The sequence below is a fragment of the Parasteatoda tepidariorum genome, chromosome 5 (assembly GCF_982258835.1).
Source record: "Parasteatoda tepidariorum strain Cologne lab strain chromosome 5, Ptep-v5.0, whole genome shotgun sequence".
Classification (NCBI taxonomy): Eukaryota; Metazoa; Arthropoda; class Arachnida; order Araneae; family Theridiidae; genus Parasteatoda; species Parasteatoda tepidariorum.
In genome coordinates this window covers 3571592-3589132 of record NC_141759.1, presented here as the reverse complement: position 1 = coordinate 3589132, position 17541 = coordinate 3571592, and the positions used below count along the sequence as shown (strand labels likewise).

General features: G+C 34.3%; 1 protein-coding gene across 1 annotated transcript; it reads right to left on the bottom strand.

Annotated features, from left to right (window-relative positions):
- Nucleotides 1-4950: 4950 nt before the first annotated feature.
- Nucleotides 4951-7307, bottom strand: LOC147808491 (uncharacterized). The gene is made up of 4 exons (XM_087165183.1): nucleotides 7027-7307; nucleotides 5864-6044; nucleotides 5694-5791; nucleotides 4951-5611 (listed from the first exon to the last, which is right to left on the bottom strand). Exons 1-4 carry the CDS (start codon nucleotides 7305-7307, stop codon nucleotides 4951-4953), a joined length of 1221 nt encoding a protein of 406 aa, XP_087021309.1.
- Nucleotides 7308-17541: the final 10234 nt, after the last annotated feature.

Genomic DNA, 17541 nt, shown 5'->3' with positions numbered 1-17541 from the left:
CTTTGTGGAACTTTTTTTTTCCCTCAATTTTATTTTAATAATTACTAAAATGAATGCTTAGGGCAGTTCTGAAAAGATAATAACATAACAGATCTAAATTGAAGGCTCTTATAACTATTTAGTTTGAGTTTAACTCAGAGTAAAAATTCTGTCTATATAATAAGGACATAAATTATTTCTAAAGTTTTCTAATAAATACCTTTAAAAAAGTATTTTACAATTTAGCAGACTTCAAATTTTAAGCGGGTTATGCATGACAATTAGCAAGGCTGATTGATGGACAATTTCTTTGACAAGTCAAAGTGAATCTGGTGGAAGACAAGCAGTTGTATGTAGCATATATTCTAGGGTAAAATCGATGGGCAATTTTGCAGCCAGATGAATGTACAAAAAATTACGTTTTAACAGGAAATGTTGAGACAATTATATCTCTCAACAGATCCTGAATTAAAAAAAATTTTAAAAAATGTCCATAGACTAATAACTTTTAATCTTTCCATCTAAACATTACTTTGTTTATCTTTCTGTTAGTGACCTTCGTTTATCGAGAGAAAAAACTCTTTTTCAACGGTTAAGGATTTTCCCCACTTGCTTATTACCCTAGGCCAGGGCTCAAAGTTGTCCTTAATTATTAAAAATTTCAATACATGTCCTGAAATGTTTGTGTTTTCCTAATGGTTGTTGAAGTTAACAGCAAGAGTAAATATTTATCTAAAAAATAATTCAGAAATGTTTTTATATGCCATGAAACAAAGTATATAACAAAATGACTGTCTTCATAGCTTGTCAAGTATTTTATTAGTTTACTTCTATTATTAGAGACCCTTGACTTGATGGTACAGGACATTCTCTGTGAGAGAAATATATAAAAAGCTCTCTTCTCTCCCTGTATCACTATATCACTCTAAAGATTTTCACGAGAGAATCCTCGTATTTTGTTACTATTTAACGATTTTCCGTTTTTATACTATCTTCCATTTATGTATAAATGTAAACAAATAATCTATCTTCTATTTATATACAAATGTATAACAATGTAAACAAATTTTTTGTGTAACTATTTTTTATAAAAAAAAATCTTGAGTTTCCTTAAGAATATTTTTATTTATTTATTTTTTGCTTAAGTGCTCAAACTACTGAAACTATTACCATTTGTGTATCTGCAAATCCATGTTGGTATTAATAAATAAATTGCTACCATTAGAGAATCAGCATCCTTAAATTTGGAGGTAATTTAGTCCTTAATTTTTATATTTTGAACTTCCAGCCCTACCCTAGGCCAAGACACAAATCAAGGTTCAAGTTAGGGTTGTTCTGAATAACCTCCCTTTCTTCTCAAACTAACCTATATCTATGGATTCTTTCATTTCATTTACCCCCCCCCCTCATGGAAGTTTGTTCTTATTGTAAGAAATTTAGCACTCCTTGCATCTTTGGAAAACAAAAGAAAATTCTGTTTTCAAAGAAAAAATGGTTCCCTTAGTTATTAATGCTACAATCCTAAGCAATGTAGTGATCCCTCTTCTCATCTCAGTTGAGTTATTTGGTTAAGTGGGTTGATTTTCAATATTTTAAGCTTCCAACTTGAAAGTTAACTTCTTTAAGGCTCGTAATTAAAAGGTAAGCAATGTTAGGAAAGGGGCCGTTCAAAAAGCACGTACACAAAAATGGAGAAATTTTAACCCCCTTCATACATTACCGTACATAAGGTCTTACCCCTCCCCCTTAGAGTACGTACCTTTTATTAGTCTACCCCCCTTTTTCATAAAAGTTAAAATAATTAAGTTTTAAATAAAATTAAATATTTATTTTAAATAATTCATTCATTTAAATTATTTAAGCAGTAACTCCCAACTTTATCTTTGAATCAATAAATAAAACAATCTTATCTGATAAACATAATAATTTCCTACAATTAATCTACAGGGGGAGGGAAGAATGATGGGGGCGCCCACGAAATGGAAGGTGGAGAGGTTTTGGATTTCGAGGCGGCAGTGCTGTGATTGGAGGAGGATGTTTTCACCCGGTACCAGAAAAAAATTTGGGGAAAGTTTGGTGTTTTCAATTTTTTATTTTGCGAGGCAACTTTTTTTGAGAACTGATTTACTCATTCTAACAAGTGGTCGTCGTGAGTGCTTAATAAGCGTGTATCAAACCATTTTATTTGTTGAGGGAAAAGTTAGTGGTTGCGAGGGTAATTGTTTCCGCCACTTTCGAGGTTTTTCAGTCCAATAAACTGTTTAATTATTTTAATGCCACTTCTGCTGTGATTGTCTTCAATACTAATTCGCCTGATTTTCGTAATAAGTGTTTATTTATCTTTTCTTACTTAAAACTTAATCTGCAACTCCTTCAAATACTGACCACTTATGAGAATACTAAAAAGAAATGAAGAGCAGCAATTACGGATATTTTGAATTAAATGTATTTTACTATAACCAACCGCGTTTTAAAATATATTTGCACATTTTTTGAATATCAGCATTTTAATCAATTATTATTGACAGCAAATGTAGGGTATTTTTACATATTTTTTTTCACCTCACATGATTAAAGGAAATTGTTTTTAATGTTAATATTTTCATCGTGGCTACTCAAACAAAATGAAAGAGCTCACATTTTGAAACGACTTTTAGATTTTGTAAAGGGCACAAATTGTTATTTTACCAAGGGCGCACTCTAAGTTAGTTACGCCACTGAGTTTTAATGAAGTATTCAAATTCAGCATGTCTATATCTCATCAACTTAACAAATATTATATAAATCAGGACAACACATGCTTGCTGCAGATAATAATTTTATAGAAATTATATTTGCTAGGAGTAAATTTGATAATTACAATGTGCAAAACAAAAACGTAGCACCCTAAATAGCTTTTGATTAAGTGATTGTATATTCACGTATTCGAATTCATTCTTAATACAGTCAAACCCCGCTATAGTAAACACGGTCTATAGTGAACTCCCGGATATAGTGAACGAAATGTTCGGTCCCATGTCTTGCTATACACGGATAATGTTATTTTTTGCAGATATAGTGAACCAAAAAAGTGAGGAAGTTGGATATAATGAACTTTTTTCTGTCTTCAACTGGTCTTTTTTGTAATAATTTTGAAATTTCTACTTTAAAAAATATATATATGTATACCGATTTTCAAAGCCATCTATAGAGGGGAATGTAGCGATAAGCATTTTTTCTTGTTTGCTTCTTTTATCTCACTTTCCCATCCCTAAACAAACAAAGCAGATGTTTCCAACCCAGGCAGACGATGCCCCTGTAAGGCGTCAGTCGGATCAATATGCATTTTCTGTCAGGGAATGAGCAATTATTCATTATTGGTCAAAGGGTTGGACACTAATATGTGCTGATAAGACCCTCATTTCAACTCCTTTTTGCTCTCATTTCAGTTTAAAAAATCCTGCAAACAAGTGTCTCAAATTTAACTATGGCGAGCAGTAAACGTAAAACGTTCTCCATTGATGATAATATGGGCCTAATCAGAAAAATTGAAAATGGATGCAATCAAGCTGATATTTGCAGGGAATATAAACTATCCAAATCTGCAGTTTGTAACATATCGAACGTGTTTGCCGTGCGTGGAGACCCGTGTCCCTGGGAAAGGGGATCCTGGCAGTTGAGGGGCATCTTGGTACCCAAATACACTGCTTTGGCCCGTGCTTCAGGTAAACCGGAGGCGCACATTGGCCTGTGTGCACCAATCGGCTAGTCACAAACGTCATCTGTTGGCTAAGGTCAAGCTCGAGCTCACTTACTGGGCAACTCGTTAAGGGTGGGGGCTGCTTAAGTGGTGACTTTCGGGCGTATAACTGTTGGTTAGCATCGATGTTAAATAACGGATTTGTGGTAGCACTAATTTGTTATTTGCATCCCCTTAGTTGGACTCCGTGGTGGGTGGTGCGGCTGGTAGCTGAAAGTTGATTTGATTTTCTATGGCTGAAAATGAAGTGGTGGTCCTTTCCGCACACCAATACAAAAACAGTGGAACACCTTTAGTACCATTTGAACACGCTCAGTATTTCTTGATATCTTTGACAAATCCCACAGTACCTAATACGTCATTTAGCAAAGTTTCTCCATTTTTGATACATAAGGCTCTTCTTTCTCTTCTAGGATAAGTAGCCTCGGTTAAAAAATTACGTTCAGGTGACTTGTTAGTTCAAGCCTCGTCCGAGAAACAAGCTACTACTCTGTCTACTTGTACAAACATATGCTCGTTCTCTGTTAATATTACTCCTCATAAAACTTTAAACAGCTCTCGAGGCGTTATATCACAGACCGAATTTATCAATGATACCAAAGAAAATATTGTAGAGGAATTGCGTGACCAACACGTTATTGCTGTTCGAAGAATAAAGATTCGTCGAGATGGTCAACTTATCCTGACAAAATATCTCATTCTTACCTTTGCTTCTCCAAACTTACCATCTGCCGTCAAGCTTGCCTGGTATAACTGCCCGGTTAGACCATATGTGCCAAATCCTTTGAGATGCTTCCAATCAGTGCCGTTCCTGGGGTGGCGAACGCCTGCGTGCAAGAATAATTTTGTGCGCCCCTATATACTATGCTTAAATTTTGATGATAAGGCCAATTTTCATAATCATTTTTAATTTGAGGTTTAAACTGAATATTTTCCTTATAGACTAAAGTCACTTTAGTGTAAGTGTTTGATTATGAAAATGGGCGTAATAAAATAAAACAACGAAAAAATATGACAAAAAATTTATTTTCGACATCAAATAAAATAGACTATTAACGTACAATATAGGTCATAAATAAAACACGTCCATTCGGAAATTAACAAAAAATCTAATATAACTCAATTCACTCAACTGAGTGAATTGAGTTAAAACTCTCAAACGGCGCTCAACGCAAACAAATCCGTTAACTTGAAAATGTGCAAGATCTGTCTAATACCTAAGTACCTAATTATCAAATAACAAGGTAGGTTTTGAACATAACACGTCTTGCTTTTGCAGATGCAAGCTCATTGATCATTTCATTGTGATCGATGGCTTCACATATTTTATTTTCGATTGAAATAACAGCTAAATCTGAAAGCCTTTCCTGGCACATCGAAGTTCTCAAATAAGATTTTATAAGTTTTAGCTTTGAAAAACTCCTTTCGCCAGACGCAACAGAAATCGGCAGCGTCAAAAATATCCTTAATGCTATAGACAGGTTTGGAAACAAAGACTGCAAATTTTTCTTGGCTATATAATTCAGAATATCTATGGGTGAGTCTGAGGTATTGCGAGAGTCTTTGACAGGGTTAAGGATTTTGTATGATGAAATTTCATTGTACAAATCAAGACCATCAATATCCTTGCAAACATTTCCTTCATGGTGAATTTGCAAAGCCAAATCCAAATCTATGCACGATCGTTTAATCTCATCAGAATTTAGGTTTTGAAAATCACCCAAAAATCCAAATAAATCACTGCATTGCTTCAATCTCTCGAAACGACTGTGTAGGGATTGAACTGTTGTATCCAAAATTTGAAAATAAAAACTGATCTTAAATCTTCGCTTTGGATCTAGAACTGGATCGTCTGTACTTTCATATGAAAATTGACGCTTTCTCTTTCGTTCCCTAATTGAAAGAAATGATTACATCATTTTTTCCAGCTTCGGCTTTAGCCTCATTCACAAAAACATCAAAATTTTCATCTGACCTTTTTTCAGTGAAGTAGTTGATGAGACTTTTTATTTCTCTATGGCGTTCATTGACAAATGTATTTGGATTCTTCATCATTTTACTCACTATATTGACCTTTGACAATACATCGTACCAAATAATGATGGAACAAATAAATTTAAACGTTTTAATTTTTTTTTAAAGTACCTTTGCTGAATGTTTGGTATCCATGTCTCTTGAATTATCTTCCATCAAATCAAGTAAACTCCTGCAAATCTCGAGAAGTTGAAATCTAAGAGGTTGAACGGCTCTGACTCTGCTTTCCCATCGAGTTTTACTCACTGACTTTAAAGAGAGATTTTGTAAATTTCGCTTTAAAATATTCCACCTGTAGGATGAAGCAGAAAAAAAATTGAACAGCTCCTGAATAATTGAAAAAAAAAACCTACAGTCTCGTCTGAGATTTTGGCTGCATCATTTACTGTCAAATTTAATGTATGAGCACAACAAGGCTAAAAAATAGCTCTCGGGTTAACTTTTTTAAATTGAGCTTGAATGCCCACATGCTTCCCAGACATATTTGCGCCATTGTCATAACCCTGACCTCTCATATTAAGAAAATCAATTTCAAAAGTTGGTAGTATCTCATCTCTCAACAGATTGAAAAGCCCTTCTCCTGTGCTATCCAAAACTTAAAAAAACCCCAGAAAGTGTTCTCTTATTTCAACCTCATTTGAAGAAAAATGAACAAAGCGAATTATGAAAGTCAACTGCTCAACATGACTAGCATCTGGAGTTTCATCCAAAATTATTGAATAATATTTTGCTTTCTTGAGGCAGTTCAAAATTTCTATGCGAATATTTTTTGATAATAGATGGATTAATTCATTTTGAAAGTGATTGCCTAAATAATGGGGCATGTTTTTTTTCCAACTCATTAGATCTTTGAATATTGCTCAGGTGCTCCATCATAATCGGATCGAATTTGGCAATCGTTTCGACCAGTTTGAGAAAATTACCATTATTTGATTCGAAAAGATTAGAGCTGTCACCCCTGAATGCTAAATTCTGACTGGCCAAATATTGCACAATACAAATCATTCTTTTGATAATTGCACGCCATCATTTTTTTTTCATTTTCGTAATGATGTTGTTGCTCTTTATCAATTGTGCAATCTTTGCTCAAACGCAATTTTAATTCGTGCCATTTTTGAGCCCCTTTCATATGTTCCATACTATTTTCATGTTGGGAAATATTAACTGAAAGGTGCCTCCAATTGGAGTACCCAGTGGTCAATTGATGAGACAAAGCGCTAAAAACTTTACAAAAAATGCAAAATACACAATTAATGTTTTTAGAATACACCAACCAATCCCTATTAACTATTTCGCCGTTTGGCAACTTCCTAAGATATTGCGTTGCTGAAAATTTCCTACCAGACTCATCAACAGGAAAATTTTCTTTAATTTGAACAGCTCCCTTTGTCACGACTGATTGGATTAGACGATGACTCAAATTATTTGGCCATGTAGTTGGATCAGCAATATCAATATCACTAATATCAGCAATGTCACTGTGCTCAGATCTTTCTTCATTCTCGCTTACTGGATGCCGCCCGTAAGCCGAGTGCCGACAACAGATTTTTTGCATGTAAATTCCAGTGTAGAAGTAAAGTGTAGAAGTTACTTCTTATATTAGTTTACTGTTTCTTCCTGTAATCAAAGTTTACAGCTTTGCTATAATTTGATTTTCAATAATTTGATTTTTAATAATTTGCTATAATTTGATTCTTTTCGAATAGTTGAATTTGGCGGGGCATTCGCTGCATACCCGCTAGGAACGGCACTGCTTCCAATGTCAAAGGTTTGGACATTCGAAGGCATCTTGTCGAAGCAAGCCCATCTGTGCCCGCTGCTCCAGCAGTGACCATGCTGATACAACCTGTGAGCTACAGCCCCATTGCGTCAACTGCAATGGTGACCACGCGGCCTACTCCAGGAATTGTACAAAATGGTCACAGGAAAAGGAGATTCAGTGCGTCAAAGTTTTACAGAATCTGACTTTCAATGAGACACGCCGAATAGTAACCGCACGAACCCCTCGCCCAGGCGTGTCCTATTCTGCGGCTATAAAGGTAATCAAATGCTCTGTCAGTACGCAAACGGATCTTCCACCTCTCCCTTCTACATCTCATCACGTTAAAAATACAGCTCAAAAATCGAAATTTAACTTTAATGCACCATCAAACAGAACAAAATCTCCTCCTCCTAAAAAAAAACTTCTAAAATTGACAACTCAGAAAAAACTTCACCTTTCTCCAAGCAGATCGTATCAACAGAAATACCCCTAAGTAAAAAGCCTGGCATACCTCGGAAGAAGAAAGATCCTAAGTACAATCAGTACGTCAACCAATCCACTTCTGGTGCTCTGAAGAAGATGGATCTTGACGTAGAATTGTCCCTTCACCCTTCCGATGATGAATTCATACTTGACTGATCTTAAAATACTTGGCGTTAAATTACAAAAATATCAATCCATTCCATAATGTCTATTAATTTTATATCCTGGAATTGTCGTGGCATAAGAAATAAACTTTCAGATATCAAGGATATTATTTATAAATATCAGCCTGCATGTTTCGCTCTGCAGGAAACTCATTTAACGTCATGTTATAATTTTAAATTTCGTAATTACTCTTGCAACCGACATGATTTTGATGATGGAAATCATCCTCATGGCGGGGTTGCAATTTTAACCTGCAATGCATTACCATCTACTCATTATTTATTATCAACTTCATTACAAGCAACTGTTGTTCAAATTCACATTAATGTACTCCTCACTGTTTGTTCAATTTATCTACCTCCTAATACATCTGTTTCCCAAACAGAACTAAATTCATTGATTATACAATTACCTTCACCTTTTATTTTGCTCGGGGATTTTAATGGCCATAAGGAATTGTGGGGTAGCTCCGTCTCCAATGATCGGGGACGTAAAATAGAGCAACTTATACAGGACCATAATCTATGTTTGTTAAACCAAGGCGAAGAGACTTACTTTCATATGCCGACTCATACCTTTCACTCCATCGATTTAGCATTATGTTCACCAGCTCTCTTGCCCTTCATAAACTTTTCTGTGAGTAATGATCTTCATAATAGTGATCATTTTCCACTCATAATTTCATATTCTATTAATGTTCCCATGAGTCCTAAACCATCAGTTTTCATACATCATCGCGCTAATTGGCACTTATTTACTCAACTTGCTCAGATTACTGATGCTGTGGTAACATGTAACAACGTAAATGATGCAGTGAATACTGTAACTTCTGCAATCATAAAGGCTGCAGAAGAGAGTATTCCAAAGTCTTTAACTACTCCTCCTCGCCATCGTAAGCCTTGGTGGAATTCAGAGTGTTCTACCGCTTACAAGGAACAGAAACGATTTTGGAGCCATTTCCGTCGTTCACCTTCCACGTCAAATCTTGTAGCATTTAAACGAGCTAAAGCTTTTGCTCTTAAGATCCGACGCCGTAGCCAAAGAGAATCATGGAAGCGCTATGTCTCATCTATATCATCAATGACACCTCCCAAACAAGTTTGGTCGAGAGTAAAAAAGGCAAACGGCATATACCGCGAATTTCATTTTCCTATATTAGAAAAGAACGATACAGTCTACTCTGCTCCCATTGATGTATGTAACATGCTTGGTGAGACATTCGCCGCTATCTCTAGTACAGAGAGTTACAGCCCGGTTTTCCAAAACCATAAACGCAACGCTGAACGTCATAATATCAATTTTCACACTCGTCGATCATCTTCATACAATGGCAATTTTACATTTCTGGAACTACAAAGGGCCTTATCAACAGCTGCGAACACAAGCCCTGGTCTCGATGGGATAACTTACCAAATGCTCCGCCATTTGGATATTACGTCTTTGGGTGACGTCCTGGTTCTATTTAATAGACTATGGACGGGACAGACTTATCCATCAAGTTGTCGTGAGGCAATTGTCATCCCCATATTGAAACCAGGCAAGGATCCTAAGTAGCCGGAAAGCTATCGCCCTATAGCTTTAACCAGCTGTCTGGGAAAGACATTTGAGCGCATGGTTAATATCCTCTTAGTATATTTCCTAGAAAAGAACCATCATATACCTGAGTTCCAGAGTGGTTTTTGAAAAGGAAGGTCTACTACTGATAACCTTATTGCTTTAGAGTCACTAATTCGTAACGCCTATGTCCGACGTAACCATTTTGTCTCTATCTTCTTTGATATTGAGAAGGCTTACGATATTATTTTATTATTCTTTATATATTATTTTATTATTATTTTATTATTTTATTAGGCTCTTTATTATTTTATGAAGGCATTTCGAACGTCCCCAGGCGGAAGTTTATATAGTATATGTAATTTATCATCTCTCTATTTTCGACGTATGCAGCTCTGTCTTACATTTTACTTTCGTGATATGTCATCTAAATCTCATCCTTTCGACATGAGGTTATTCCACTAAGCATACGACGATTATGCGCGACCCTCATACACACCTCCTTTTAATGCTCGTATGCGTACAGTCATTCAGACATTCAATTTTTGTGAATCACCAACTCAATAAACTGATCACTTTCTTAACAAACCTTGGATTATTCCGTCATATCACTTTTATTCTCCATTTGCTTCATACAGAAAATTCAGTATATCTCCTAGCGTGTATATTCAGCTATTCATCTCTCACCGTCATGAGCATTCTCAATATGTTTCTGTTTTTACGGATGGGTCAAAATCTCCAGGGCATGTTGGGTGTGGAATCATTATAGCTGATCGAACATACAGTTATATCATACCTGCCATATGTTCTGTATTTACTGCTGAAGCTGTGGCCATTCTCATAGCTCTACGACTTATCTCGTCACTAACCGCACGAAAGTTTTGCATTTACTCTGACAGCCTAAGTGTTTTACGTCAGCTAAATAATCATGTAAACAACGAAGCTCACCCTATTTTATGTATCATTAAACATCTGTTAGTTAGTCTTCACAAAAAGTGGTTTTAACATTTTATTTTGTTGGATTCCCAGCCATGTTGGTATTTCAGGTAATGACATGGCTGACTCTGCTGCCCGATGTGCTACGACTCCATTAGTCCCCATTTCTGACATGAAGAATTATATACGACAGTTTATTATGCCTTTGTGGCAGCAACACTGGGATTTACAAATTGAAAACAAACTGCACACAATTAAATCCACGCTAGAGCCTTGGCCTGTGTTGCAATTGCGCGGAGCAGATGTCAAGCTCACCCACCTACGAATAGGACATACTCGGCTGACTCATCTTCACTTGCTGTTCGGAGAACCGCCTCCTCGATGCGATACTTGTAACGCTTCACTTTCAATTCATCATATTTTAATCGCTTGCCCATGTTTTAACCAACAACGCCTCACCTTTTTTGGAAGCACGATTTTATATATAAAAGACTTGTTAGATAAAAATCACCATCCAATCATCTTTGCATTTTTACGCGCTATTGGAATTTTAAGTTGTATATAATTGTTTTATACTATTTAGTGTTCTAGTAAATTTACCATGCAGTTTTATTGATTTTAATGTATGTAACTTAACAACATTGTTTTAGAATTTTCACTATCTTATCTGATTTTATACGTGTGCTTTACTTAACCTTTTAATCTGTTTTTAAAACCGTGTGTTTGACGCAGTATGTCCTTTTTTGGACCTTGTGCCACTGAACCTCACATTCAATTCAATTCAATTCTTAAACTGTTGGAAAAAGGAATAATTTTTCTTTATAAATCGTCTACTAACAAGTTTTCTATCGTTTTAAATATGGAATTATATAAAAATAATATACTATTGTAAGCAATTTTAAAAATAATGTTTCAAATTTAGATTGGTTTTCTTTGAAACATAATCTTTCTTTACTATGCAGCAAAGGAATCACATGAAATAGATTCAGTAGCGTAGCGAGGGGTGGGCAAGGGGGGCATCATGCCCCGGGCGCTACACACAAAGGGGCGCCAAATGGTCCGCAAAACAAAAAATTGCTGAGTAATTTTTTTTTATTATAATTGATTTCCGGAAAATATATTTTAAATTTAGTGCCAGTGTAATATAATAAACGTTAATTCCTAAATATTATTCACAATATTTAATATTTAATTCATAATGTCACTTTAATAGTCTAAATCAAACTGTAATAATATATTCATAATAGAAATGGCACGTCTTTTCTACTGGCAGACCTGTGTCTGTCAGCACTTCCTTATGGCATCTACGCTGTGTGGTTACATAAATTATCTCATAATATGTTATAATAAATATTTGCAGTACGCAAAGTACAAACATTCTTTCAGAACACTATTTTTATTTGTATAAACGCAATCCAGCTTACGCATGTTATTTTAAAACGATAACAATAACACTCTAATGTACTTATATGTACAGTTATGGGAAAAAAGTGTCCGGAAAATAACAACTAAAGGATCGTCTAATTTTTAATATAGATACTTCTCAGACACACAGCAAATACAGCGTTTCGTCGTTTCTAGGAAAGGACACAAACAACGCCGTATTTGTTGTGTGCCTGAGAACTATCTGTTTTTTTTAAAAAAAGATTATTTGTTACTTTCCGGATACTTTTTTCCATGACTGTACATATCCGTGACATTTGCGACAGGTTGTGGAAGCGCGTAACAAATTAGTGAAATACCCGAAATAGTAACTTTTAAGTTATTTTGGGCGTGTATTTTTCAGTTTTGCGTCCTTGTCATCGCGCTCTGCTTAGAATAAAACTGAAATGTTATTAAATATTAAATGTTATATATAAGTTTAATGTCTGCATGAATTATATTGTATATTTCACTATGTTACTACCTTTCAAGTTCAAGGCATTCTTGGTAAGTAATAAATCGAATAAGATTACTTACTACATCTACTCGACGATTGTATTAGTAAGTGAATAGAGTATGAAAAAATTTGTTAACAGAAAAATTTTTTGTTCTCATATTTGCCACCACAGATTCAAAATGAATTCATTCATCTTCTGGCATCTACAGTTCGAAATCAACTGATAAATGATATCAAAAGAAATAAATATTATGGACGTTTGTCTGATTCAACTCCTGATATCTCTCATCGAGAACAAATGTCCCAAATCGTTAGGTATGTACGTAGATGCTGATTTTATCAATAAAAAAGTTTCCATCAAATAATCTTCTTTGGGTTTTATTAAAATACATGCTAAAGATGCAGCCTCGATCGAAAATACAATTTTAGAGAAATTAAATTACGATGAAATTTCATTAACAAACTGCAGATCACAATGTTACGATAATGCTGCCGTGATGGCAGGTCACACATCTGAAACGCGATGGAGCGCCAGAATGCAAGCGGTTAGCGTTATCATCTATGAGCTAGAGAATATAAAAGAACTATTAGAAAAATTAGCAGAGCACACTACCATTACAAGTGACAACAGAAGTGAAGCTACAATTCTGTTGCAAAATATACTAACCAATTATAACTTTATATATTTTATAACTTTAGTTCATTTCTGGTATGAAATCTTAAGAAGGATTGATCGTGTGCAGCTCAGATTACAAGATCCTAGAATGAATTTTAGAGAAGTGTTCCATGATCTTGAATCATTAGCGACTGAACTAGCCGAAATTTGAGACAAGCTCTGTAAAGAGGCAATAGAAAAAGCAGAGTCTCTTTGTAAAAAATGGGATATGGATACAACAATACGTGCCTGGAGAATTAGCTATGGTGGTCTTTCCGCAGAAAGTGAAATTTCTCGCGTTATGAAAAGCACTCTTGATCGTCTCCAACAAGAAATGTGTACACGATTAAGTGACCTTAATTTCAAATTTGGATTTCTACTAGACGTTGAAAATTTATTAAATAAGGATAATGTTGATAACGACCTTGAAAAAAAAATTGTAAAAATTTGAGTAAATTTTATAATACAGATTTCAATGTAATAGAACTTTTTATCAAAATATGTGACAGCAAAATGTTACTCCGCAGTAGAAAAGAAATTGAACCTAAAATTCCATTAGAATTTCTTACTTTTATAATCAATCTCGAATGGAGAAGATCTTTTTCCAAATCTGAGAGCGGCATTTCAAATACTCCTGACTATCTCAGTATCAATTGCCAGCTGCGAACGTTCATTCAGTAAATTAAAATTAATTTTGACAGATCGCCTAAGTGACCTAAGTGATCAATTTTGATGATATTATTGATACATTTGCTTCATCAAAAGCACTGAAAATTTAGACATAGTAAATAGTTTTATTAATGTATTATAATCATATGATTATTAAATATATGTATCTCCTTAGAGATAATAAATATTTACTTTTTTATTGTTTTAAAACTGCATGTTTTTAAAATATTTCTTTATAAATATGTAAAATAAATAATAGGTATCTTTTGAACTAATTCTAGATGATCATATACATTTCAAAATCTAGTCTTGTTCTCTCAACTACATTTTTTGTCTCAAATTTAAAGCCTAGCTTAAGTCTATGACTTTATTTATTTTGCTTTATTTATTTATTAATTTGCAAGTATATTTTACATATAATATTATATGGTTTTCGAATGGGGGGGGGGGCGCTAAAAGGGTATTGTGCCCCGGGCGCGAGTTAAGCTCGCTACGCCACTGAATAGATTCGTATACATTGATTTAAAAGCTTGTATTATCGTTGTATATTTCAGACAAATATGTATTGTAAAAATAATTTTAAGCATATTCGCAAAAATCTGATTGCATATTCATTAATAGACTCCCTGCCACACATGCTACATTTTTGAACTGTTTCTATGAATAAATTGGATGACTTGACCAGAGATGCCAACTGCTCCGGACATGCCAAAATAATTAAAAAAAACGATAAATAACTACAAAGTAGCTTTTGTGGTGAATTATATAAGCCTACGAATTATTTAGAAATAGGGGTGGATAAAAATCTACTAAATTGAATTTATTAAACCAAGAATCGCAATTGATAAACTACAATTTTAAAATATATATTTGCTGTCCGGAACAAGTTGGCATCTCTGCTTAACATGTAATTGAATCACTTAATATTACTACGAATGCTGCGTGAATTGTTTGCGGGCATAAATTTAATGACTTCGTAATTGGAACACCAATACTTATCCTGCAAATGCTTGTGGATTGAATAATTGCATTAATTAGATGAATTTGCCTGCATATGGGATCATTACTACAAATGTTTAAATTGTCCCGGGCACAAACTGTATAGTTTTTTACTTTAATTATTAAGTGTTATTTAGTCATTCTTGTTACTTATGCGTTTTTCTCATATTTTGTTTTATAAGTGAAGATTTATTTAAAATGTCAGTTTTATGCTGTAAAATTTTTTTAATTGGAGAGACTGTCTATGAATTGCTGCTGCGACATGATCTTCTGGACTTGGTCTAGGACTCTAGACCAAGGGGATAATTAACAACAGCAACAACAACAATTTTTTTAATTTGTAGGTAAAGTTTGATCGTAAACAGAAGTAATTACTGTGTTTTGCATTGCTAAGTTAAGGTTAATGTAACCATCATAGTATTACTTTGTTTCACATAAAATTAAGTTACCACTATAAAAATATGTTGTGTCTGTTCTAAACAAAAATCTATTCCTAATGTAAAGTTATTCATGAGAATTTACTATCCAATCTAAAATTGCTGTAAATAAAAGATGTAGTTGTATGAAATTTATTTTGCTGAAATTTGCTGCGAAACTATTGTTTGCTATTGAATTATCCTTTGATAAAAATAATTTCTATGAAAAATTACTTTTATTAATTGAATATATTTCAAACTTGTTTAATGATAACAAATGTTTAACTCAATGAATCTTTATTAGTAATGGGCCAGTTTTAAGACATGATGTTTAAACTGAAATATTGAATACTAATTGGCAGACAGAATGGAAATAAATAATATACTGCAGGAAATAAAACCGCTAATTTCCCCTTTTAAAATCCTTAATTGCTGCAGAAAAATTGAAGTACTAATATGCTGATAACGTGATCACCTCTTACTGAACGAACTAGCACCTGTTTGCCCCAGTTGCAAAGAACCATTAACTATAAAGCACATCTTAAGCCGGTGTTCCAATTTTAAAACTAAGAGACGATGATATTTTAACAGTGAATGTCTTAAAGACACTGAATGCTTCCAAAATTTTTAAATAGATTTCTAATTTGCGTGGTATAGCCTTCTTTGGCTCTTGCACAAAATATTTAAATAAACTAACTTTATTAGTAATGCTAAAATTGAAATATTCTTACAGTTTTATGTAGTTGAGCATTCTCTTTGGAACGATGGAATATTCTGTGACTTTAAAAGGAACACCCTATTTCTGTAATAGCAGTTTTAGAAAAAAAAAAAGAGCTACTATATAGTAGCTCACAGTCGAGTTCACACTGGACAGATGCCATTTGTTTGTGAATTGTGTAGCAGATGATTTGACCAAAAGAGTCACCTGATATCGCATCATTTAATGCACACGAAAGAGAAGCCTTTTTCCTGTGATGTGTGTGCGACAAAAGTTTTTCCCAAAAGAGAGATTTGATTCACAAACCTCATTCTTTTGATGTGTGTAACAAACGTTTTTCACGAAAAGGCGATTTAACGAGGCATCTCTTCGTGGAAAAACCTTAGTCTTGTGGGGGGTGTCATAAATGTTTTTCACACAAAAGTAATTTGCTGAAATATAGTTCCATCCATATTTTAGAAAAACCCTTCTCTTGCACAGAATGTGATAAAACTTTTTCCCAGAAAACCATTCGGTTAGACATTTTTTTTATTCATACTAAAGAAAAACCATACTCTTGTAATGTGTGTAAGAAAGGTTTTTCTCATAAATTAGATTTGAATAGACATTAAAGTGTGCATACAGGTGAAAAACCTTATTCTTGCCATCTGTGTAACTAAAGTTATTCTAGAAAACAATATTTGGATAAACATATTCGTAATCATGCTTTAAATTCGGAAAGATCTTCAAACTTATAGCAGTCATTCTTATTACTATCTTTCTATTGCAGACTATTTCGTTCAAACTATTTTTGTATTGTTCTTTTTTATATATATTACATTATAACCCTGAAAATCCCGACTGTATTTGGGTTTGGAAGGATTTTTAATATTTTATTTAAGCTAAAAGAAATCAGAGATGAGCCCGGGCTCAGTTTTGGAGGTGCGAGTTCACTCAATCCTGAGAAACATTGGATTACTGCTGTTATCTAATATTAGATGCTACTTGGGAATACTAATTTTTGGTGCCCCGTGGCTCAGAATTTTTAACAGTGTAATACTATGGATCTACGAACTGGTGTTGAATAAAAGAAGGCCGTAAGTAAGTATTGAGCCAATCACACCGAGTATCGTGCTTCTTTTGAAAGATAGAATATCACAACCCGAAAGAAAACAATTTGGTTTATCATACAAACCCCGATCTACATCTTCGGATAAGTCCATACCGAGTAGAACTCTCATCTCCATCTTATCGCAGAAAGCAGCTCTGAATTTTTCCATTTCGTTGGGCACTCCACCGGCAACCCATAACACGAGAATCAGTGTTGATAAAGACGTTCCCAGCAGGTACGCTGTATTGAAAGCCAGCAATGTAGAATACCGTGACGCGTAATCGACTTCAAAAGATCCCGTGACAGCGAGGGATATCCAAAAAAGGGAGTTGAACACGCAGAAGATCGGAACCGAAAATACACTTTGAAACTTTTTCAGAATTGTCATGCATCCAGCCCGCTTTTCTACAAACCTCAACTGTAATAATCTGATGAAAATGTCTGGTTTTATATTAGTGATATG

Bases quoted from the DNA above. Each gene is read 5' to 3' on its own strand.
- LOC147808491 (XM_087165183.1), bottom strand. From the start codon at position 7,307: ATGCAAAAAATCTGTTGTCGGCACTCGGCTTACGGGCGGCATCCAGTA. The intron at 6,045-7,026 runs GTTGGTGTATTC...TTCATCCTACAG, and splicing joins GAAATAGTTAATAGGGATTG to GTGGAATATTTTAAAGCGAA. The intron at 5,612-5,693 runs GTCAGATGAAAA...TCTTTCAATTAG, and splicing joins AACTACTTCACTGAAAAAAG to GGAACGAAAGAGAAAGCGTC.